Genomic DNA, 25,847 nt, shown 5'->3' with positions numbered 1-25,847 from the left:
CTAAGGGAGCTGCAAATAATATCTTACAGAGCTTAATTCTGTAGCAAAAGTAGATCAGCTGCACATGCAGATTTAATAATTGCCTACGTTATTCTCAAAATCTTGCCTTCGATAACCTATTTCACTTTATAACATAAAGAACTTCTTGATGAGAAAATAATCACCAGAGTATCCTTCCTAATCCCTTTCACAGCTGACTGGAAAGCGGTTCTAATACCAGAGTGGGAAGATAAGAGCAAATATATTAATTCAGTTCCAATCTGAAAGGATCAGAAGAAGATAACGTTGGCCATTAAAGAAGTGGGCTTTCTCACTTTTTGACTACAACCCACAGGATAATATATTTTATGCCACGAACCAGTAAACAATCATATACATTTTAATACATATGTAACTGAAGTGAAAAACTTACTAAATATTTCTTCCTCTTATAATGAAGAAAGCTGTGTGATTCTTCAAAACTTCTATAATTGGAATTTAGAATTTTTTTAAATGTTCATGCAGAAACCAATAAATGTTTTGCCTCAGTTAACATAAATCCCTAGAGTAGCTGTAACTCTATATGACATGAGGGATAATTGTTTTTAACTTAGCAATTAATAAACCACTTCGGTAATACTAATCACAAATGACTTTCAACATTGTCAGGAACACATCCTCCTACATGTTCAGTTACTTTAATAGTTTTTTTCATAAAATACTGTATTTATTTACCCATAAACATTGCTACTTAGCATCCTTCTTGCAAAAATACATTTCAAAAAAGTCCCCAAGATCCAGTACAATTGATACACCTATGGCCAGCCCTGCAGCCTACCTCTAAAATGACAACCCCCCTTTTTCCCTACTCATACACATAGGGGGAGACTCCCATCTGAAGCCGACACCCAAGATCCAAATTGTATACCCAAGCAAATAGGAACCATTCTTTTGGCTGAGAGCTAAGTCACATTAATGCCTGAACACCAGCTGCAGTGAAAGTTCCTGAACATTTGCCAGAGAAGTCCCTTCTAAGGCCCTTTTCTTTGGGTTGATGTTTTTCAGCTTTTTTGTTTGTTTGCTAGTTTAAGTCGCTGTTACTGGAAATTCAACAAATTCTGACAATACACAGATCAAACGTTCATGTACAAGTATGCAGATAAATTAATTCCAAGTAATAAAGAAGTTTTCTAGAGTCCACACGCTCATAATAAGAAAATAAAGCAACAATATTTGAGTTCTGTGTTCTAATTTGTTGATTTTTATAAGTTTTAAAATAATAGGTAGTAATGAATTTCCTATTTTATATCACTTTTTTAAAAAAAATTCCTTTTTATATGAACTCTATTATTCCCAATTAATTACTCAGATTTTTTAGTATAACTTCAGGAGTCAAGCTCTCCATGCAAACATTTTCATGGAGACATTTAAACCACCCATCTGTCCTCCTATTTGCACAGATTTTTAAATTGCACACTATCCATCTGTCTTTCTAACTGGTGTAGAAATGATTCACTAAATACACAACACTCAGATGAGTAAGATTTTATAGTCCAAAATAACATTAGAAAAGTTAAGAATTTCCCAAATACTTCTTTCTGTTTATCAGATAGTGAATGATAAACAATGTGAAGAAGGCTTTCACAGCCAAAATCTAATTACCAATAGCTTATCAGTTGTCATTAACACAACTTAGAAAAAAATTTAATGCTTTTAAAAACATCCAAGGCAGACTCGATTACATTAAAATTATAATAATACATAACACTAATAAATTCTTTAAAAACAGCTTTGGGTTTAAAATTGACTTTGGGGGTATGTCTTAGTAGGGCTTTTGGGTTTATTTGTTTGCTGTACTCAACAGTTCACATACACTTATGCATCTGGTTACAAGGTGTACTTGTGCATGCACACCACACTCCCACCCTTGTAGATATGAGCAAAAAGTTTCAAAAACATGCTCACTTGCCATGATTTGAAATGGGATGCTACTATACTTTTTCTTGATTTGCTTTAAAAGAAATATTTAGTGTTCCAAAGAGATCATATAAGTAAATTCAAGAAATAGTAATACTGTGTGAAAACCAAAATTACAAAAAGATTTTTTAAATTCCATTCACTTAACAAAATATATTGCAAAAAACTACCCAACATGATTCCTGCCACATAGCTTTTGGGTTCAGAATATCTCAGATCACTATTATGCTTTCCTAACTTTTAAATAACCACATTTGAGCTTAAAATTAATGTGAAGTACATAGAGTGAATAAATTCTAATGTGACACAGAATCATACCTCCATTGCTATATATATATATATTTTTTAATGATGAGAAGCACTGAAGCAGGACACAGAGTTGTTCTACATGTCAATTAACAGGGAGGAAAACATCTAATTTTTCCTCCTCCACATAATGAAATTCACAAAGAGATAGAATTACAATTCTTTTGCCATGACTTGTTGACAAATCTGTTTAATGTTTGTAATAAAAGAATGTGTATACAACATGTCATGCCATAAACAAGATTATGAAGCTAGTAAAACACAATTATGTAAGCTTGACATTTACAAGTGACAGGCTATACTAGTCATTAAGCTAGTCTAGAAAGTCAAGTATCTTTTTATTATAAACTTCTGAATCATTTACCGTTTGTTAAATATTATTGTGGAAAGTCTCCGGATAACAAATGAGAAGTGATTATTTTCCAAAAGTAAAGTGCTTACAAGTAGTCTCTGCTTTGATTTGGATAAATAAACATTCGACCATCTTAAATTTTTCCTTTCTTTCAAAACATTCCTCCTCCACTATACAATGTTTTCTTACTACTATGAGTAAAAAGAAAATAAACAAGAATTCATCTTTACTTATGAGTTACTTGGGTCAAATGTCCACATACTTTTTTTCACATGGAAGTTAAAGGTCAAGTATGATATGTGGGAACAATGAATGAGCTACCTTTTTTATTCAGTGATGTTCTGACAATAACAAAATTAAGAAGTCAGTTTTCATCTCAGCTTCTCCTTTGATTAGCTATGCAGCCCAAGCAAGTCGTTTAACCTAAATCTTAGCTTCTCATTTTTAATCCTGGAAGTTATATTGTCTGCCCTTCTCAATTCATTGGGTTGTGATGGAAATCAAATGGCAGAAAATTGTCAAAATGCACAGTCAATAACAAAGGCTAAAGAAGATACAGAATTTGGAGAGCTGAAAAAAATCTTTTTGATTATATGTTCCCATAAAGCATTAAAAAGAAATAAGATGTAAATCCATACTATGCTAGTTTTAATAAATTTCCTAGTTTAAGAAAATATGATGTATCAGTCAAGAAATGTTTACTGAACATGCATTGTGGGTTTTAAATGGTTCAAAGAACTAAAATAGTGGCATTTTAAAATTCAATAAAAAATACCTTAAAAGAGCAAGCTCCCTAGCTCTATGCAATACCACCTTCTTGCATATAATGATTGCTAGAGTTAATTGACCCATAGTCTTTTAATACCCTATAAATTGAAAGATACACCCTGGTTAAGTCTATATTCTATAATAACAAAGCTGTGAATGGGGGGATTTTGGGTAGCTGGGATAGTGTTTGCAGCATCGTTTGGAATCTCCCATATATCATCTAAAAATATAGTAAGGAACAAAAAGAAAGAATAAATAAAACCTGCACCCTCAGTATAACAGGCAGAAAATGTCCAAATTTAAAATTTTCTACAAGTAGAAAAATAAACATCAAGTCTTTGCAAATGATCTCTCACCCTCCCACTGCAAGCCTTCATGGACACCAAAAGCTATTCTTGGTGGGGGATGGGGTGGGGAGGAAAAGGAAAAGAAAAATACACTAAAGAGAGAAGAGAAGAATAAGCAGTATGCCTAAGACTCATCCAAAACCACCATCAGCAAGAAAGCCCACTCTACAGGTGAAAATACTGAAAAAGTGTAATGGTAGATCACAGAACTAACTTCAATAAAGGGACTTAAAAGTGCTTATCAAAGACAAGAGAGGCAGTCTTAGAAAGGTAACACTTTAGAGGGAGAAATGGCTAAAATGAAAGAAGAAAGAAAAATCCTGAAGGGAAAAAAAAGTAAAAATAAAAATAGATTAAAAGGTCACTTAAATCTTTCTCAGAAACATGAAAGGTGTTAAGATTCTACCCTACTTGACAAGCTAAAAAGTTAGGCTGCCTCAATTTAATGGGTGTGGGCAGAAGATACAAGACTTCTGGGACAGAGAGACAAAGGACAATTTACTTCTCACAGCAATATCAGTAGCTAGAGTATTGTCACTTGTGGAAAGAAAACAAAATGCCATAAACAAAGTCAAATGACAATTGACAAACTCATAGAAAATGTATGCACCATGCATAATAGATGAAGGACTATCCACCGTATGTTTTAAATTCTTAAAATTTTAAAAGAAAAAATCAAACATCAATTTTTAAAAATGGGCAAAAGAGAATTCACTAAAAATAAATACTTTAAAATAGCCTTTAAACATATAAAAAGGTGGTCAACCTCACTCCCTAACTTATAATAAAATACAAATTAAAATTACCGACCAAATTGGCAAACACTGTTTAGGCAAAGATGTGGAGAAACTGATACTCTTATACGTATCTGGCGGGAATGTCAATTGGTATGATTTTTATAGAAGGAAATTTGGTAGTATCTAACAAAACTACACATACATTTACATTTTAACCCTGCATTCATACTTCTAGAAATTTACCCCTTCAACAGTTAAAATAAAACATAAAACAAAAAAACAAACAAATTTGACACAAGGTTATTCATGGTAGTAGTATTAATAATTGGGGGGAAAAAACTAGAAATAAACTGTATGCCCATATGTAGAAAAGTGCTTGAATAACTTATGATGAAGTGCTATGCAGCAGTTAAAAAGAATAACAAAGATATCTACAAACTGAAATATTGTGATTTTTCAGGATACAATGTCAGAAAATCAAAATGAGAAAGTATGTCATAATATTGTAGTTTTTGTGTAAGAAAGAAAGAAACGATTAAAGAAGATATAGTTTCCTAAGTATATAGTTCTGTACAGTTCTGACTTTTGAAATCATCAGTGTTTAACCATTAACAAAATAAATAAGCAAACAAAATCAACAAGGGTATGAGAGGTCATACAACTTAAAATGGGATACAATATGAACAACTGAACCAACCTGCATTTCCTAGTGAGTAATGTAATTACACTGAAAGGTGTGAAGAAGAAAAGAATTAATCTAACTTTGGAAACAATATTTGACTATAGTGGAAGACTAAAGACAAAAAGAGCTCTAAACAAATTCCAAACTGTAGTTAGTAGGCTTCCTTTTTCAGAGGCATTAATTAACAATTCTTCTGTTATTTTACAATTGAGCAAATTAAGTAGATTGTGAGTAACAGAAGCCAGGTTTCTCACTGTCAGAGAAGGAAGTTAAAAATACATGAACAGGATAGAATGAACTGTTTGGTGTTCAAATGGAATTGGAAGTATCAATGGGAACACTTCAGTTTTAATATGGATAGAGCAATAGATATAGAAATAGGCATGGTATATGTATATGTATGTGTGTATGTGTGTGTGTGTGTGTGTATGTGTGTGTGTGTGTACACTTGCTTGTTTCCTATGTCTGTCTGTTGAAAGGATCTAGAACAAAGACATCCCAGTAGCAATGAGCAAACCCAGTGCCCAAATACTGGTTCCTTAGTACTATTTTCTGCTAAATGGATCTGTGGCTCCTTAGAGAAATGGAGCAAGACCTCGAGCAGGAAAAGTATAAGATGGGCCAAAAAATAAGTGCAAATAAATTACAGGAGCATGTGAAAAGGACAGAAGAACCAGTTTCAGCTTCTCTCTCATGTACAGACAGAAAAGAGGATAAAGTAAATGTGGTAAAATATTAATATTTGGAGAATATGGGTGAAACACACAGGGATTCTTTGTATTATTCTTATAAATTTTCTGTTGTCTGATATAATATCAAAGTAAAAGTTAAAAAATGGAAAGTTGTGAAAATTGACTAAAGTTCAAAAGTATTTGAATATTCATTAAATCTAAAATAAATGAGTTATTTAGCTTAGGGATGAAAAGTCTCAATGATTTGTCCTCTGAATATTGAAATACTGACTTCCCAGGATAGGGGAAAGAAAACAACTTGGTTTTAATATGTTATGTTTCAAAGTATGCTTATACTATAATATTAATAGATAAAGACAGCCAGAATGTTTTTTAAAAACTATCATTCTACTTGACAAGACTAGTCAAATGTGTGGAAGAACAACATTTACAGAAAAAGGCATTTATCCTATAAATCTTTATCCAGATTCCATTATGTACTAAATTCTATAAGGGACATATAGTCATAGTCTCTTCCTAAAAGATGCTTGACAAGAAAATCTAAATAGAGGCTCACAAAACAGTCATCATAACATTAGAATATAACTGTAGAAGAGGGAGGGTAGAAATCACCACTATTTAGTATGCATAACCAACCACTCAGGGGCCTCAAATTCCTAATAATGGATGATAATATGGAAAGTTATCTAATAAATCAATGAATATCTTTAATGAAGTGGTTTAAAAGTTTCAGGTTATGCAGAAACTACATCTGTAATAAACATCACACTGGTTGCCTCCAGAGGAAAAAAAAATACTGTGTAATAGGTAGGAGAAAATGTTTTCACTGTCTACTTACTGATCTGTATCTTGTGGTTGTGAATGTAGAATCATGTAAGTACGAAGAGGTATAACCCATGAAACCCTATGCGGGGGGGTGGGGGGAATCTTAAGAGAACTTCCACAAACTCTTACCAGCCTACCTAACCTCTTTTCTGAATAGTAAGGGTATGTATTTAGCCGCTACTAGGTTTTAACAATGAGTAAACTGCCCTTGCTCCTAGCTAAGACCAATCCGTTCCCTCGGGTAGCAGACCTATTCTCTAGTCCTATCCAAGGACATTGCTCCAGCAATTCTCCCTTCATTCTGTTGCCTCATGACTTTTCCTTTTTTAAGGGAGTATTTATGGTCAGCAAGCAAGCTGAAACAGCTCCTAAATTTAAAAAAAGAAAGAAAGAAAAAGAAAAAGAAAAAGTCCTCCCTTGACTCTACTTCTTTTAGTTGTTTCTCTTTATCTTCACTGCAAAACCCCTAAAAAGATTTGTCTATACTAGTTATTTGCAGTTTTTTCCTTCTCATTCTTTCTTAAACCCATCCCATTTAGATTGTTCCCCTATTGCTCCACTGAAACTGTTCTTGTCAAAGTCACCAAAAACGTACTTTTCGCTAAATACAAATCGCTAAGAGTTTCTTAGCAGTACTCAACTCTTAATCATTACATGATCACTTGTTCTTTTTGAAATCATTTCACCCCATCTGGCTTCCAGAGTGATACTTTCTTTTGGTTTTCCTTTTATTTTACTCTTCTTTACAATTTCTTTCTCATTTCCCTGACTTCTTAATATTGGGCTCAGTCTTAGGGCTGTTCTCTTTTCTATCTTAATTAAAACCCTGGGCAATGCCATCAAATCTCATGGCTTTAAATACCAACTGACAATCAAATTTATAAATCAAACTCGGAATTCTCCCTGGAACTCAAAACTTAAGAGATTCTAGAGCAAACTTGGTATCTCCATGTAGATGTCAAATAAGAATCCCAAAACCAAACTCTTGATCTTCACCTTCAAATATGCTCCTCCTATATTTTTCTCCATCTCAGTAACAACAGTGTCATCCTTCCTGTTGATCAGGCCAAAAATCTTGGAATTATTTTTGGCTTCTTTCTCTCCCACACTACATTCAATTCATCAGCAACTCCTTTAGGCTCTATTTTCAATATATACTGGATCCTCAATATCCATGTATTCCATATTTCCAAGTTTGCCTAATGCCTAAAACTCGATACACACAGTGCTTTCCAGGTCAATCACGGACGTGTACACATGCAGAGCAGCAAAGGAGTCACTTGATACATCCATTCTCAACTGAGGTTGAAAGGCTATGCTCTGCCTTTTTGTTTCAGCAATTGTAGTGTAAACTGTCCTTTTTGCAATCTATTCAGTTTTATATTTTTTGCATTTTTGTGCTTTTTCTAGTGATTCTGCTGCTTAAAACGGCCCCCAAGCATAATGTTAAAGTGCAGTTTAGTATTCTTAAACTAAAGAAGGTTCTGATGTGCCTCACAGAGTAAACGTGTGTTAGAAAGCTTTGTTTACTCACGAGTAATAGCACTGCTAGCTGTGAGTTCAATGTTAATAAGTCAACAATGTGTTTTAAAGAAGGTGTCTTTTAGCAGAAATACACATTAAAAAAAAATGATGTACTGATCAAGTGTCAAAAATGTTGTGACCATGCTTACAGGGCTCTAACCCCTTATGTTATGTCCACCCAGGGCAATGATTCAGTAAACAGGTAATGCTAATTTAGTAATCATGGTGATTTTATATAACATAACTGCCATAAATAACAAGAATTGATTATATGTATATCCAGAATGTGACCACTTCTCATCACCTCTGCTGCTACCACCCAGGAAGAAGTCAGCCTGAGCCCTTGCCTGGATTACTCCAATAGCCTGGAAGTGATCTCCTTACTTCCATCCTTCCCCCACCCCTCAGTCTATTCTCTACAAAGCTGCAAGAATTATCCTGTCAAAATGTAAGTTCATGTCATTCCTCTGCTCAAAACCCTCCATTGGGCTTCCCATCTTACTCAGAGTAAAAGCCAAAGTTTTAAAACAACTAGCAAGATCCTGCATAATCCACCATCATGCTTCCTCTGATCTCATCTCACACCTCCACACCTTTCCTTTACCAGTCCCTCAGGTCCAGCGCACAGGTGCCTATACTACTCTTCAGATATGCCCAGCATGATCCCATCTCAATGACTTTGCTTTGGCTTTTCCCTCTTCCTGGAGCACTCTTTGTCCCAGATAATCACATGCTTCACTCCCTCACTCCTCTCATCATTCATTTAAATGTGTCTTTCTTCATGATACCTAACCTGATTCTCCTCCCAACATCCTATCTACCTACTGTGTTTTCTCCATCATACCTACCACCATCTAACATACTAAATATGCATTACTCATTTGTTTACTACTCAGCTATCTTCTGCTCTAAAACATAAGCTCAAAGAGGCAGGGATTTCCGTGTGTTTTCTTATTTACAGTACCATTAATGCAAATAACAGTGCCTGGCACATAACAAGAAAATGCATAAATTGATATAGTTCTTTTTTTAATTTAAACTTAGATAATTTTTAAAAAATTAAAAGTTATAGAAAGATTACAATTTTACCTTCTGTATATGTTTATATCATCTTTCTAGTAATCAAGTCCAAAACTAATATTGTTAAGGAGCTCACCTATAAAATATAGAGGAAAATCAGCAAAAGTATATAACTTCTCTTAATCTCTTTATATATTAAACTTGGTCTCTTTTACTTAATAAAACTAAGCAAATAGGGACAAATCAAATTATTGTGCTTTCATTTTATTTTTATGAAGTTTCTGCAGAATACAAATGAATCATGTAGCATATTCCATCCCATGTAATATTTCAGCATCTAATGAGAACATTAGAACTGTCACTCCAATTTCTGTGGCTTCAGCACAATGCAAATTAGATTAATAACTGAGGGCCATTACTCTTTATGACCCTGTGAAGACCCTATTATATTAAGTTCCATGCAGTGAGAAGCATTCATGCCATAAGTTACCTGCTGATATATCATGTATTAAAACGTAGGTCTGAAAAAAAAAAATAGAAAACCTCCAGCTTTCAGGTCATTTAAACAGAACTGATGATCAACAAACACACCCTGAGCTCTGGTTTGGTCTTTAGTAAGTCATGTATCCAAAAATGTACTTCTTCCATATGTAGAACTGAGAGGTAAATTTAAATTTCAGAGTATTTTTCTAGAGGACCTCCATATATGATCTGATTTTTTTTAAATCTCCAAGATATAAAGATTATCAAGTAAGAAAGTCAGATGCCACTCTTAGTGGAGTCAAAATGAAGAAATCAACTAAAATAGCCTTTTCAAAGTTTTATTAATTTTTTTAAAATTTGGATTTATTTAAACAGAAATTTAACCATCTGTCTCAAGTCTGGACTCATTTCAAACTGGTTTTCATAATTAAAGTACTCTAAAGAGACAACTCAATAGATCTAATCAATTTTAATTGGCTATAAAATATTGCAGAACTATTCATAATGCGTGAAGAGGCAATTTAAGAAAATCTACTTCCCAATTACAGAAAAATTTACTTCTGAATGAGACTTCCAACCAATTTCCCACAGTTCTAGCAGTAGACACTTTCTTACTCCATCTGCCTAAAGGGTAAGTGAAGGCTTGTAAATAATCAGGGATTTTACCAATCCTTTAGCATTCTTTTACATGTGTCATAGAGAAAGAAGAATTTGAAAGAGAGTCTGTTTCCCCTCTCTTGTTATAAAAGTGGGTGAAGAGTGCATCTTTCAAACTTCTTTAGACCAACTGGCATGGGCATGTATGCTATGGAGTAGCTCACTTTGTCTTGTTTTTTTTTTTTCCCTGAATATGATGATAAAGCAGAAGCATTCAGACTTCTACCCATGTAACAGAAGTCCCACAAATCCTTTTGTTTGTATTTTGAGGCTTAGTGAAGGTAAACCTGTAGTATAGGTCTAGCCATCAGAATACATAACTATGAAATCGTTATTCTGAACATCTTTTCTGATATTTCAGTATATCTTCAAGTCAACTATAAAACTTCAAAGCAAAATCATATTTAAATTTGCTTAATTCAATACTATATGGTTCAATATGATATTGCTTATATTTTACAAAATTAGCACACATTTATTCTTAAAAAATACTTTTTAACTTGGTAAAAAATACTATACAGCATATGAACAAGGACCTGCATGTAGGCATACAGATAAAGATGCTTATATTTTCTACAGCATAAACAAGCGGGGATTATAGTGAGGGAAAAAAAAAATCTGAGAATGAATAAACTCATACAACTTTCAGAACAAATGAAGAAGGAAGATGAAGTCCACCAAGACTCTAAAATTTAGGTTAAAATGTTAAGTAGATACATGGAAGATTTAAGAAAAGACCCAAATTGTAATTATTCAGGCAAAATCTACAAGACCTGAGATGAAAAATACACTGCATGGGATTAAAGGCAGATTAGATGCTGCAAAAGATAAGATTGGTAGAATTGTAGACATAACCACAGACCCTAACCAAAATGAAACAGAAAGCAAAACTAGACAAGGGGGAAAAAATGAACAGAGCATCAGTAGGCCGTGAGACAACCACAAGCAGCCTAATACACATGTAACTGGAGTCTCCAGAGGAGAGCAGAAATAGAGGGGGAGACAGAAAATACATGTGAAGAAATAATGGCTGAAAGGTTTCCAAATCTGATGAAAACTATAAATTCTCAGATATAAAAAGTTCAAAAAGCCACAAACATAAGGGAAAAAGAATGTGCAGCAAGATGCATCAAAATAAAATTGTTCAAAACCAATAATAAAAAGGAAATCCTGAAAGCTGCCAAAGGAACATAAAACATGCAGAGCAACGAGAAGATAAAGCAGATTTCTTCTTGACATGACACTAAGCCGACATCTTTAAAGATAACAGAAAAAAAACTGGCCAAACAGAATCCTATACCCAACAAAAATATATTTCAAAAACAAAGGTAAAATAAAAATTTTTCAGACATACAAAAGCTGAATTTACTACCTGCAGATTTACATTACAATAAATATCAAAGTAAGGCATTTAGGCAAAAGTAAAATGATACTAGATGGAATAAAGAATGCTAGAAAAGAAAACTAGATGGATAAATATGTGAGATGCTTTATTATTATTTTAAAGAGAATTGACTAAACAAAAACAAAAATGTTAACAATATAGTGTAAAGTTCAAAACATATACAAAGGTAAAATATATCAAACAATACCACAAATACAGGAAGACTGTTCTATTGTAAGGATCTCATAATATACATAAGGTGATAAAATATGACTTGAAGGTACACTATAGAAAATAAAGGTAAAATTAAAAAAAGAAAAGTTATTACTAATAAGACAGCAAAGAAGATAATGAGAATTTTAAGAAATGTTTTCAATTAATCCAAAGGCAGAAAAAAGGAAAAGTAGAACAAAGAACAGATGGAACAAAGAGGAAAAAAACTATAAGATGACAGCTTTAAACCTAACATTATCAAAAATCACAATTAAGATGTAGAGATTATCAAGATAAAAAAAGTAAAACTTAATTATATGCTGCTTACAAGAAACAGACTTCAAGAATAAAGTCTGAAGCATGTTAAACTAAAAGAATGAAAACAAGAGACACCATGTAAACACTAATCAAAGTATCTCATGTTAAAATCAGATAGAATAGATAATACAGCAAAGAAAAATACCAGGGATAATAAAGGTCACTTCATATGACAAAAGGGTCAAAGCATCAAGAATACAATCATGATGGCTTTTACACTCAATAACAGAGTTTCAAAATACATTAAGCAAAACTGACAGAACTATGAAAAGAAATAGACAAATCTACAATTACAGTGGGGAATTTCAATTGCCCTCTCTCAATAATCAACAGAACATGTAGACAGAAAATCAGTAAGAAGATAAAAATTTTTAATAACATTAGTAACCAACTGGATCAAGCTAGGAATACACACCACTCCAACCAACAATAGCAGAATACATATTCTTACCAAGTGCACATGAAGCATTTACCATGAGAAACCATACTATGAACCATATAACATGTATATATAAATTTAAAAGGAATAAAGTCATATAAAGAACATTCTCAGACCAAATGAAATTAAATTATAAATCAAAAATAGAAAAAAATTCAATGCCAAAATGTTAGTAAACTAAGTACACTTCTAAATAATCTATGGATCAAAGGAAAAAACCTAAGAGGAAGTTATAAAGTATTTTGAATTGAAGGAAAATGAAGACATAAAACATACAAATTTATGGAATGTTGCTAAAACAGTACTTAGGGAAATTCACAGCACTAAATGCCTATATTAGAAAAGAAGATAGTTCTCAAATCAACGACCTGAGCTTCCACATTAAAAAAAAAAAAATAGAAAAGTTGATGCAAACTAAGCCTAAAGCAAGCAGAAAGAAGGAAAAAATAAAGATTAGAGCTTAAGTCAACTAAATAGAAAGCAGAAAAATATTTTTTAAAAAAGCCTAAAGCTGATCTTGAGGTTAATAAAATCAATATACCTCCAGCCAGAATGATTAGGAAAAAGAGACGACATAAAGGACCAATATCAAGAATGAAGAGGAAATCATCACCACAGATTCTACAAATATAAAAAGGTGAATAAGGGAATATTCTGAAAAACTTAGTATCAATAAATTAAACAGTTTAAATGAAATGCACAATTCCTTGAAAGATACAACCTACTAAAATTCAAACAAAAACAGATAAACTGAATAGCCCTATATAAACTAAAGAAATTTAATTTATAGTTTAAAAACCTCAGCAAAAAAGAAAAAATGCAACAAGCAGACCTAGATGATTTCACAAGTGAATCCTACCAATATTTAAGAAATACTACTGAACACAAATTGAACACAAATATTTCTACAAAATTGAAGAGACGGTAATCATGAAGAGGACAGTATTATCCTTATAAAAAAATGAGACAAAGATGAAAGAAACAGAGACAAAGATAAATATTTATTAAAAAAAACCTAGCCAACCACATTGAACAACATAAAAAATAATAATACATCATAACCAAGAAGAATTTATCCTAAGAATGTGAAGTTGGTACAATATTTGAAACATGTGAAAATCAATCAAAAAAAATTACCATATCAAGCTAAAAGAAGAAAAAATACTCATTTCAATAGATATAGAAAAAGCATTTGACAAAACCCAACATCCATTCTTAATTTAAGCAGGAATAAAAAGGAACTTCTTCAACCTGATAATAAGAAAAATCTTTGAAAAACTATAGTTGACTGCATACTAATGATGAAAGCCTTTCCCCCTCAGATCAGGAACAAAGCAAACATGCTTGCTTTCTACTTCTATTCACTACTGTACTAGAGGTTATACCTAGGGCAACTAAGCAAGAAAAAGAAAATAAAAAAGAAAAGACATACAGATTGAAAAGGAAAAGTAAAACTGTCTTTGTTCATAGATAATACGATCCTGCAGGAGTTCTTTGGTAAAGTCATTTATTCTTCATAAAGATGATGTGATGGCAAATTTTTCCAACATTTACCACCATTATGTCAAAACTTCAGTTTGGATACAAGCTTTATAGTCACGAAATTGTTTTATGGCAAACCTAGCCATGTGAGTAACCAACTTAAAGTATTCAGAACTTAATGTGCAATAGGAAAGTAAAACCTGAGTATTTTGCATTCAAAAACTTGTTATTACATGCTATCAGGAAACTCTCTAAATTATTAACTTCAGCTTAAAAGGCTAAAATTATTTTGGTTGTTCTCAGTATACTTGTTATAAATAACAATCAACAGACTAATGTTCAAATTAGTCCAAGTCAAATTAAGACAAATAGTTATTCTCTCAGCACTGCATAGAGCAAAATGAGTTTGAAATTTAAGGTATATTACCAAAAAAAATTGACTAAAATGATGCTATATTCATATTACAAATGAACATTATGTTTTACATTAGACTGAACATAAGTCAGTGTTCCTTTGGATGTAAGTTCTAACATTCAAAAGTTAAAGCATTTTGTATAATCTATGCAGCAGGGGAGAGGAGTTTGGAACTTCAGTATTAGCCCAGGCTTCCTACTGATCTACTGCTACTGCTGAACCTCCAGTTGCAGTAACTGAGTCCTTGACTCCAAACCAAATCAAACCCTGAATGTAACCCTTACCTACTATAGGAACTATTACCAGATCCTATCTCTCCCAATGCCTTGTCTTCTCAAACTGGATGCTATATACCAGACTGGGGCTTTAAATAGCTTTATCAAAACCTCCTAATGTCTAAATTAATAACTCTGAATGCCAGAGCCACAGCTTCGGTATCCAGTGCCAGTGCCCCAGCAGCTAAGGCCCATTCCAGAAATGGCCTGGTCTGGCCTCTCCAGATGAACTAAGGTTCTGACATAGAGCCTGTAAATTCTGGAAGAATTTGCCATCACATCAGCCTTATAGAGAGTAAATGGGGCAGGAGGGTATAGCTCAAGTGGTAGAGTACATGCTTAGCATACACTAGGTCCTAGGTTCAATCTCCAGTACCTCGTCTAAAAATAAATAAATAAGTAAACCTAATTACCCCCCCCAAAATAATAAGAACAAAATCTTTTTAATTAAAAAAGAGTAAATAATTTTACAAACACAAATAAGACCCTACTTCTATGTTAAACATAGAAGCAGTCTGAAAATAGATACAAAGTTTTCAAAAATATAATTTTATACTTTTTCAAGTAAACATGTAAACATGAGTATATAGATATAGATAGTACTTTTGATTATAAAAGGGAACTTTATGTATGTCTCATGCATTTACCTTGTTACATAAAAACTTACTTTAAAAGTGTATACTCTATACATTATAAACTGACTTAATAGGAGTAATCAAATTCTTGAAAATAGGAAAATACTATCACTAATAACTTTGGAAAGAGTAACGTAAATGAACTCACATATGTTAAGTTCAGGAGACTCAGTCAAATGATATACTTCTGAAGATCAATTAAAACTATGGTATTCAGATTTTCTAGTGCCTTCCTACTATTAATACAACACTAAGTGGTGTTTCGTCTATATCAAAAGTAATAAAGAACAATTATTACCTGTGAATAATCTCTGACAATATAAATATTAGGTAAAAGAACTATTTAAAACTTTATTATGATACCAGATTTAGATTTCTTTTTTTTAAACAAAAGTAAGCTATACCATTAAAAATAGGTACTAAAGACTTGGGAGCAATTATATATTCCTTTTTCTAACTATTCATTCTCCAACAGATATAGAGTTAGTGTGAAATACTAGGCATAGATGGATTACAATATAGTTGGATTAAGTCGTCACTTGCTCTGGGTAAATTTAAATATGGATATTTATAACATAGGAAACTAATTTGAGAATGCTAACCAAGTATTAGGTAATGAACTTTATAAAATGAACTACTTTGACAGATTGAGTAGTAATGCTCAGTGTACAAAACTATTTCTAAATTACTCTTGATGGTTTAGCAAGAAATCCCTTGCATAAACGCTAAATTTTGGAAAAGGGTAAGACTTGGATTTCCCGTTAGAATAGTAACCAGAAATGGGTAAGCTCCTTGAATGCCTAGGAAATACTGTTTGAATCTCAATAATTTAAAGATAGTAAGTGCTCAGTAAATATTTCTTGATTATATAAAGCATTCTTTAAAATAACAAAGGAATAAAAATTAGGTACATGAAGTTTGAAAATCTATGAAACAACATCGGAACTAACATCCAAGACCATCTGACTGTAAAGTCTATGAACTTTCCACTATTCCTTTTTTATCTTTTCTTCACTTAAATAACTTACACAATTGAATTACAAAAACATTTTAAAAGCTGTGTTTGCATTAAAAAGACATCATAATCTCAAAATATAGGTTGAGGTACCAAGAAAATAAGTAAAAATAAACTGAACAAACATTAATTCATCTTCCCTAAAACAGCAATAGAAACACGGCAAGAAGCAGAAACGTGAAGTGAATGTGGGAGGGGTGGAGACAAGGAGAAAGGAAGACACAAAGGGAATAAATGTTCAAGGGAATATTAGAAGAAGGGAGAGCAAGGGAGAGAAGGAAGGAGAGGAAGGAAGCAAGGAGGAGTGAGAGGAGGATGAGGGGAAGGGAGACAGAAAGGGAGGAAGTAAGGATGGAGGGGGAATGTTCATCTAAATCAGTACCTCTCCTAGTTTACTGGGAATAACAACAAAAACACAGTATTTTCATTGTGCAAGGTATATCCAAATGTAGGAGCTGTTTATTTCAATAACCTCAACAAAATAACAACATAATATACAAGTAAAAGACAAAGAGAAAATACATTAATAAAAGAGAAACAGAAGTTGAAGAATTTTTTTAAAGCATTGCAAATAAATCTTATATTTAACCAGGAAGAACAGAAAAAAATTTTTAATTTAAAAATCTAAATATGAAGATTAGTCACAACTAAAGACTATAACCATAAATCTCTGGTTATAACAGTGTTTCTCGTCCCATTTACTTTCAAAGCTAATTATGAAAATTTTAGGACAATATAGACTTATTAATTAGTCTATTTTGTCTTATTTTAATATTTTAAAATCTGAATTGGTCTAAGAATCATTCCACCACTTACAAAGGTAACTTTCAAATGATAAGAATAAAAAATCACTAAAATAAACATTTTTCATAAATTGCCATACCTTTAGCTACAGCTTCTTTATATTTCTCTTTGGCAGAATTCATTTCTTTTATTAATTGTCTATAGCTGGTTTTTAATTTCTCTAATTCTGTCTTTGTAACCTGTCCAAAAAAAGAAAAACAAAAAAAGTTTTTTTAATGCCTTTAAATTTCCATCAGTCAAGAACTTAACTTCCAAAGCACTGACTAATACATATTTTACTGCTTATAGGTCAGAGTTGCTCTTCAATATACAATTTACAAACAATAATTAAAATTAGCTTAGAAATTGGTGATAAATTCAACAGCATATGAAAAAGGGAAAAATACTTCTTAAAAAGAAGAGCAAGTCAAGAAATAGTGCCATCATTTTCTAAAATTTAAAGACCAATAATTCATTGCTGCATACAGAAATATTTTCTCTAAAATATGCTAATTTTAAAATAAAATTAAAATACTTAATTATACAGAATAACTCTGAGTTGTCACAATTCACCAGCTCTAAAATAATTTTTTTTTTTTACATTGTAACATCTGTGAAAAGAAGATGCATCTAATGATCATTGCTGACCCGGCAGCAATCATGAGAGTGGTCACTCCATGCACGTATGAGCTTAGTTATTATCTACAGTAAGGCTAGACAAACCCAAGTCCTTGACTCTTGTCAAAAAGCCATAAATAGCATTTGAGGAAAAAATCAGAGTCCGAGATATCCGAAAAACTTCTAATAAGCCTTCTAAGAAAAGTAAGAAATGAGCAGCATTAAAAACTTGCTAAAGGGGCATAAGCAATTTGGAAAATGCCAGAACCCACTTTAAACAAATTGTGCATCACCAATGTTCTTGACACATGAAGGATGGCACTGTGTAAATAAACAAAATATCAACAACTATGATTTAGATATAAATAAATTCAAATGATTCCCTTTTAAAAGATACTTCACTGGTTAATGTTTTGTTTTTAATGGACTTTACATTTTAGAGCAGTTTTTGTATCACAGCAAAATTGATCACAAAGTACAGAGATTTCCCATTTATCTTTTATCCCTATACATGCACAGCCTCCCCCACTATTAACATTCCCCTACAACAGTGGTACATTTGTTACAACTAATAAAACTACAACACATCACTGCCACACAAGTACATAATTTATATTAAGTTCCACTCTTGGTGTTGTACATTTTATGGGTTTGAACAAACATATAATGACATGTATCCATCATTATAGCAGCACACAGTCATTTTTCACTGTCAAAAAATCCTCTCTACTCCATCTATTCGTTCTTCTCTCCCCACTAAACCCTGAGAACAAATAATCTTTTTACTGTCTCCATAGTTGTGACTTTTCTGGAATATCATATAATTAGAATCATACAGATTTTTCAGGGTGTCATCTTTCACTTAGTAATACGCATTTAAAGTTCCTCCATGTCTTTCTGTGGCTTGGTAGCTCATTTCCTTTGAGAGCCGAATAGTATTCCTTTGTCTGGATGCACCACACGGTTTATTTATCCATTAATTTAATAAAGGACCATTTGGTTGCTTCCAAGTTTTCACAGTTATGAAGAAAGCTGCTATAAACAACTGTGTGAGCTTCAGTGTGGACATATGTTTTCAGCTCCTTTGGGAAAATACCAAGGAGCTCAATTGCAGGGTCCTATGGTCAGAGTATTTTTAGTTTTGTAAGAAACAGTGAAACTGTCTTCCAAAGTGGTTGGATTATTTTGCATTCCCATCAGCAATGAATAAGTGTTCCTGTTGCTCCACATCCTCACCAGCTTTAGTGTTGGTGTTCTGGATTTGGAGCATTCTAACAGATGTGTAGTGTATCTCACTGTTGCTTTGATTTGCATTTCTGATGATAAAAGAAGCAACTTTTCATGCGCTTATTTGCCATCTGTGTATCTTTGGTGAGATGTCTGTTTTTCAATCAGGTTGTTTGTTTTCTTAGTGGACTTTTAAGAGTTCTTTGTATATTTTAGGTAACAGTCCTTTATCAGATGTGTCTTTGCAATTATCTTCTGCCAGTCTATGGCTTATCTTCTCATTCTTTTGACACTGTATTATGTAGTTTCTTTTTGTTTTGTTTTGTTTTTTTTTGTTTGTTTTTTGGAGGGGAACATGTGTGTGTGTGTGTGTGTGTGTGTGTGTTTGCTTGGAGCAGGCAAGAAATATGGACACTTACGTCTGGGTAACTAGTCATCACAATTACTGCTCTGGTCTCATGGGATTGAACATTTTCCCACTTTATATAATTTTTAACTGTTGTATCCCATTGACATCTGTTGTTGAAACCTGTCTGAGAATTTTGCCAATCTGGTTCATTTTATCTTGCATATCAGGCTGCTTTCAGTTTGTTATTTCTTTTAAATTTATGAAATCATTATAGTTCCATACTTGCTTATAGAGGACCCCATAGTGTGCTTGAGACCCTTTTGAGTTTCATTTCCAATGCTCTTACTTTCCCTTAAATTTGTATTAAAGATGCAACATCCTTTGAGATTGGAGTCACTTTGTACTTTAAGTCCAGTATTAGTAAAATTTCTCTTGATGAAAATTCATGTTGTTCCTTTGCTGTTTGTGACATGTGCCACACATGTTTCTGTGGAGTTACAATTTTTTAAAAAAAGAAAGAAAGGAAAACAGAGCAGAAGTTTTCAACTTTGATGAATTCCATCTTATCAATTATTTCTTTCATGGATGTATCTGAAAAGTCATCTCCATACCCAAAGTTATTTAGGTTCTCTCCTATTTATCTTCCAAGAGTTTAATATTTTATGTTTTATATTTACATCTATAATCCATTTTGAATTAATTTTTGTGAATGGTGTAAGATCTGTGTCTAGATTCATTTTTTGCAAGCGGCTATCTGTTGTTCCAGCACCATTTGTTGAAAATATTAACTTTTCTCCCCCATACTGACCTTGCCCCTTTGTCAAAGATCAGGTAGTTATATTTATGTGGATCTACTTCGGACCCTCTGTTCTGTTCTACTGGTCTTTTGTTTATTTGTCTATTGTCTTTCCCAAATACCAAACTATCTTGATTACTCTGTCTTTATAGTAATTCTCAAAGTTAGGTAGTGTTGGTCCTCCAGTTTTGTTCTTCTCCTTTATTATTCTGTTAGCCATTCTGGGTCTTTTGCTTCTCCTTACAAACTTCAGAATCAGTTTGGCAATATACACAAAATAACTTGCTGAGATTTTTATTGGGATTGTGTTGAATCTATACTGCAAATTGGGAATAACTGATATCTTGACAATATTGGGTTTTCTCATATCCATGAACATAATACATCTCTACAATTATTTCCTTGATTTCTCTCATTAGAATTCTGTCATTTTCCTCCTGTAGATCTTGTACAGTCATGTCATCTGTACACAAAGATGTCTTTATTTCTTCATTCCCAATCTGTATACATTTTCTTTTTCTTGTTACATTAGCTAAGATTTCCAGTTTTATGTTAACAAGCAGTGGTGAGACGGGACATCCTTGTCTTGCTCCTGATGTTAGTGGGAAAGTTACAAGTTTCTCACAATTAAGTATGATATTAGCTGTAAGATTTTTGTAGATATCCTTTATCAAGTTGAGGAAGTTCCCCTTTATTCCTGGTTTACCATGAGTTTTCATCATGAATTGGTGTTGGATTTTTGTCAAATGATTTTTCTGCACCTATTCGTATGCTCACGTGACTTTTTTCTTTTAGTCTGTTGATGTCATGGATTCCATTAACTTATTTTCAAATCTTGAAACAGCCTTTCAAATCTGAAATAAATCCCACTTGGTCTAGGTATATAATTCTTTTTCTACACTGTTGGATTTTATTTCCAAATAGTCTATTAAGAATTTTTGCATCTATGTTCATGAGATAGATACATTGGTCTGTAGTTTTCTTTTCTTCTAATGTCTTTGCTTTTGTTAGGTAATGCTGGCCTCACAGAATGGAGTAGGAAGTTTCCCTCTGTTTCTTTTTCTGAAATAGTTTGTAGAGAACTGGTATCATTTCTTCCTTAAATGTCTGATAGAATTTGCCAGTGAAGCCATGTGAGCCTAAAGGCATCAGAGCCTGGTGCTTTCTGTTTTGGAAGGTCATCAGTTATCGATTCAATTACTTTAACAGATGCATGCCTATTCAGATTATGTTTCTTCTTCTGTGAGTTTCAGCAGATTGCGTCCTTGAAGGAATTGGCCCATTTCTCCTAAATTATCAAATTTGTATGCATAGAGGTGTTAATACTATTCCTTCATTATCCTTTTACTTTTTTTTAATGTTTACTAAGCAAGTATTTTTATTTTGGGGAGGTAATTAGGTTTACTTACTTATTCGTTTATATTTCAATGGAGTTACTGGGGATTGAACTCCAGACCTCATGCATGCAAGGCATGTGCTCTACCACTGAGCTATACCCTCTCCCACCTTCATTATTCTTTTAATATCCATAGGATATGTAGTAATGTCTCCTATTTCACTTCTGATATTAGTAATTGTACATGCACTATTTTTTTGATCCATTCTGACAAAACCTGTCTTTTAATTGGTTTAAGACCAATAACTTTCAAAGTAATTATTGATATATTTGTATTAATATCTACTATATTTGTTATTGTTTCCTATTTGTTACCCTTACTATTTGTTCCTATTTTTGTCTTCCACTCTTTTTCTGTCTTTATGGCTTTAAACTGAGTATTTTATATGATTCTATTTTCTGTCATTTCTTAGCATACCAGCTATACTTCTTTTTTTCCTTTTTTTTTTTTTTTTTTTTTTTAGTGGCTTCTCTAGAGTTTGCAAATCATGACAAGAGCATGCCATTTTTCTCCTATATTCACCATAAGAACCTCATAGGGATCGGGAGGTAAAACTTACAAAAGTATAAAAGCCTCTCAAAGATTGGGTCCTCCTGAAGTTTTTAAGTGTCAGAGTTGTTCACACTGAACCTCCAGAATTTGTCAATTATAATTCAGGTTTTTCTATAGCCAGTACTGGTTCCCGAGCTGCTGTGAAAAGTTGTGATTCTCTGTATTTGCTTGTCGGTCTCTCCACTTTGGGGGCAGCATTTGATCTATGACCTACCTTCTCTAATGGATCCAAGAAGAGTTGTTCATCTTTAGGTTTGTTCAGCTTTTTACTTGTTGTTAGGATGGAGTGACAACTTCCAAACTTCTTACATGCTGGACTGAAAATTGGAAGTCTTAACTTTTGAATTTGCTAAAGAACCAATTCACTGTTCTGCAAATTGGCAAATTAATGTCAAAAAGCAAGCATTTATCCTGCCTTTCCTGTATGAACTATACTTCAAGGTAGTCAAAAAGCTGACACAGGAAACATTTTTATTGAAAGATTCTAGCTAACAACTGCATTAGGAATGACAGATGTAAAATGTTGCCATTTTATAGCCTCCATTGAACAAATGGATCTAAGCAATGAACAATTGTTTCTAAAACTATCAGTTGAAAGGCTGAAAAGAAACTCTTTTACTAGGTTGATTAGGCTGGCAACATTGAAACCTATTAGTCAAGTTTAACACCACAAAAAGATAAATAAGCAGACATTATATACCTCTCTCCTGATATGAAATAATAATAAGTCTATACCAGCAACTGTGATGTATCCTTACCCAAAATAAACAGTCAGAATCTTATCAAGCCTCTAGATCTAACTCCCAGTTTACAGGAAAACTGAAGGATCGAGGTATATGTGAAATTGTATCACATGATGCTAACAGCAAACTCCAAAGTGAAGGAAATTCAGTTCTATAGAATAAATTATACAGTTCTGTCATGATTCAAAATGAGCCAACTATAAAAAAAAATTTAACAATCATTTGAGCCCAGTCAGGATAATTAAAAATACTAAGGAACTATTGTTATTTTAAGGTGGGTTAATGATAATAGTTATGTTTTCTTTTTTTAAAAGAGGACTTTTTTTTTAGCAATACATACGAAAATATCTATGGGTAAAATAATAACTGGAATTTTCTTTAAAATTATCCACTGTAAAAGAAAAGTAGGTAAGAGTACAGATTTTTTTTTTTAATTGAATATTTGGATGGATAGGTCAATGAGATTTCATTTTACTATTCTCTCTTCTTCTGTACATTGGCAAATTTTCATAATAAAAACCATTGCAAAAAATTATCCAGAAAAGACAGACTCTGAATGTAAAGAAAATTTAGAAATATCCCAACTAATTTATTTTGCCTATATTTTCTTTTTTATTATATACATAGTATTACATGATACAAATTAATATTTTTAAAAGCTTAAAAGAGCTATTTCAGCAAGTAAAAAATAAAAATTCTAAGTGATAAAAAAGTATTGTATCATAGTTTAATTGAGCATTTTTTCTTTCATGGGAGTATGTAAAATAACAGTTTATCTTAAAATCAATAATGTTTTATATTCAATAAAAATATACTGATATCTATTTGTTGTTAGGAAATGATGACTAAACAATCTTTTAAAGTCAAACAAGAGAAAGTACTTCATTGAATTTAAAAATCAAATTAAAGAAAGAATTCCAGCATGGAAAGACAAACCTTTATCATCTCTGCTTCTATCTGCTGATGAACACCTATATAACTCTTCTTCACCTGCTGCTTGTCTTTGATCATCATGGTGAGCCTGTGTAAAGGTCCAGAATTTAGGTCCTCTGCATGTGTCTTCATTATTCTACTAAGTTGTTCTGTCTGCTGAATCATAAGTAGCCAAGACTTTTTAAAAGAAATAAGAAATAAAATTAGCACTTGTATTAGAGGTTTCCATTTAGCTGTGCTTTAAGTGTTCAGGAACTTTAATTAGTTTTATACAAATTATAACATTAAGATAAAAATGTCAGGTTTCTGGCAACTGTGTAATGAGCTAAATGATTAGTTCATATTTAACATCTTCAAATTCAAGTGCAAAGGCTTTAAAAGTCAGTAATCAGAAACAATGCAGAATACTAGGACAGGGATTAAGGGACCCTTTGAGGATCCACACTTGCAGTCTTCATTTTATCACTTCTTGTTTGTTTTTCAACACACTGATATATGGCTTCTGCCCACACCATGACCTGAGTGAGGTCAGCACTTCCTAATGATCAAATACAACAGAAATTTACTCATCTTGATTTTTTCAAATGAAATATAGTTGATTTATTATAGTTGTGTTAGTTTCTCATGTACAGCAAAGTGATTCAGTTATATAAACATTCTTTTTCGTATTCTTTTCCATTATGGTTTATTACATGATACTGAATATAGTTTCCTGTACTACACCTTGGGACCTTGTTGTTTATCTCCATCTTCATTTTTATGTTTCTCTGAGGCATCTGATCTTACTGACTCACTTCTCCCTGAAACTCTTTTTTGGTTTTTATGGCTTTTTATCTTCCAACAAACCAACCTGCCTTCCACCCTTCCTAAAAATTCTTTCTCAATCTTTGTACCTGCTCTGCTGCTTATGTCTTAAATACATGTATTCTCTATATTTCTATCTTTTCTCTTTTCTTAATAATATCTTTTCTTAATAAATATCATTAGTTCTCTATGGTTTTTGTAGAAAAACATTTTGCCACCATAGCAGACACACATAATGGTGGGTTTGGGACAAGTGGGCATATGGATACTGCTAGATGGACAAGTCGTTTGTCACTTGACTTCCTAGCTTATAAATACTCAAAAAAAAAAAAAAAAAGTAACAGAGGTTACTTTCAGGTCTCCAAAATTCTATTCAGAAATAATTACTGGAGATTTATCACAGCCAGAAAGGATCCATGCCAAAGACACAAAAAATACACAACATATGGTTTCAGATATTTTACAAGAACAAATTTTCTATACTATTACTTTTGACGTATGAGTGAACAGAATTAATTGTTTCTATTAATATTCTAAAATAATATTAAATCAAAATTTAACAGGTATCTAAATTAAAAGCATAGCCTAAAGGAAGCACATTCTTAGTCACAGAACTCACCAGTCTAATTTAGTAATTTTATTTTAGTGTCCTGATACACCACAATATGTTTTTTAAAAAAGTAATCTTTGAGGACATTTGTTTAAGGGAAAATGTCATTTTTAGTTGCAAAATGCAATTATGAAAATGAAATAAGATAGGTGGGTTATGAACTCATTATATTTACTTTCAAAATCAAAAACCTAAGATGCTCTTGATACCACAAAGCTATTTAAAACTGGCATACTCGCATTAAAACACAAAGTTTAACAAAGATGAAAACAACAAAAAACTATACAAATGTGGATTAAAAACATCAACTAAATGGCCCTAGAACTCTTGTAGCTTTGCTTTTTTCATTTTATATTTTCACTCTAAAAAAATACAATGTTAAGAAAACATTCTATAACGTGGAGAATGTTAAGGCTACCCCGAAAAAAAAATTTTTGAAGTGAGAAGAATAAGTTTCTTTCTCAAAAAACAAATATTCTGTACCTTCAAAAAATAAATATTCTCTAAGTG

At 32.4% G+C, this 25,847-nt stretch overlaps 1 protein-coding gene and 1 non-coding gene across 12 annotated transcripts in view; both read right to left on the bottom strand.

The window, feature by feature from the left end:
• Positions 1-25,847, bottom strand: part of FER (FER tyrosine kinase) — a 364,680-nt gene that overhangs the window by 282,026 nt on the left and 56,807 nt on the right. For all 11 annotated transcript variants that reach the window (XR_012505568.1, XM_074360443.1, XM_074360446.1 and 8 more), the window contains 2 exons: positions 23,927-24,100; positions 17,409-17,508 (listed from right to left, as the gene is read on the bottom strand). Coding sequence is in view for 10 of the 11 variants with exons in the window: in XM_074360443.1 (XP_074216544.1) it covers positions 17,409-17,508; positions 23,927-24,100 (274 nt within the window). In the remaining variant the exon portion in view is untranslated. The remainder of the gene's footprint in view (positions 1-17,408; positions 17,509-23,926; positions 24,101-25,847) is intronic.
• On the bottom strand, positions 21,727-21,801 carry TRNAA-UGC (transfer RNA alanine (anticodon UGC)). The gene has a single exon. It is a non-coding gene; the product is annotated as a tRNA-Ala (tRNA).

The sequence above is a fragment of the Camelus bactrianus genome, chromosome 3 (assembly GCF_048773025.1).
Source record: "Camelus bactrianus isolate YW-2024 breed Bactrian camel chromosome 3, ASM4877302v1, whole genome shotgun sequence".
NCBI classification, from domain to species: domain Eukaryota; kingdom Metazoa; phylum Chordata; class Mammalia; order Artiodactyla; family Camelidae; genus Camelus; species Camelus bactrianus.
Note: the sequence above shows the minus strand (reverse complement) of the source record. Positions and strands in the feature narration are given on the sequence as shown.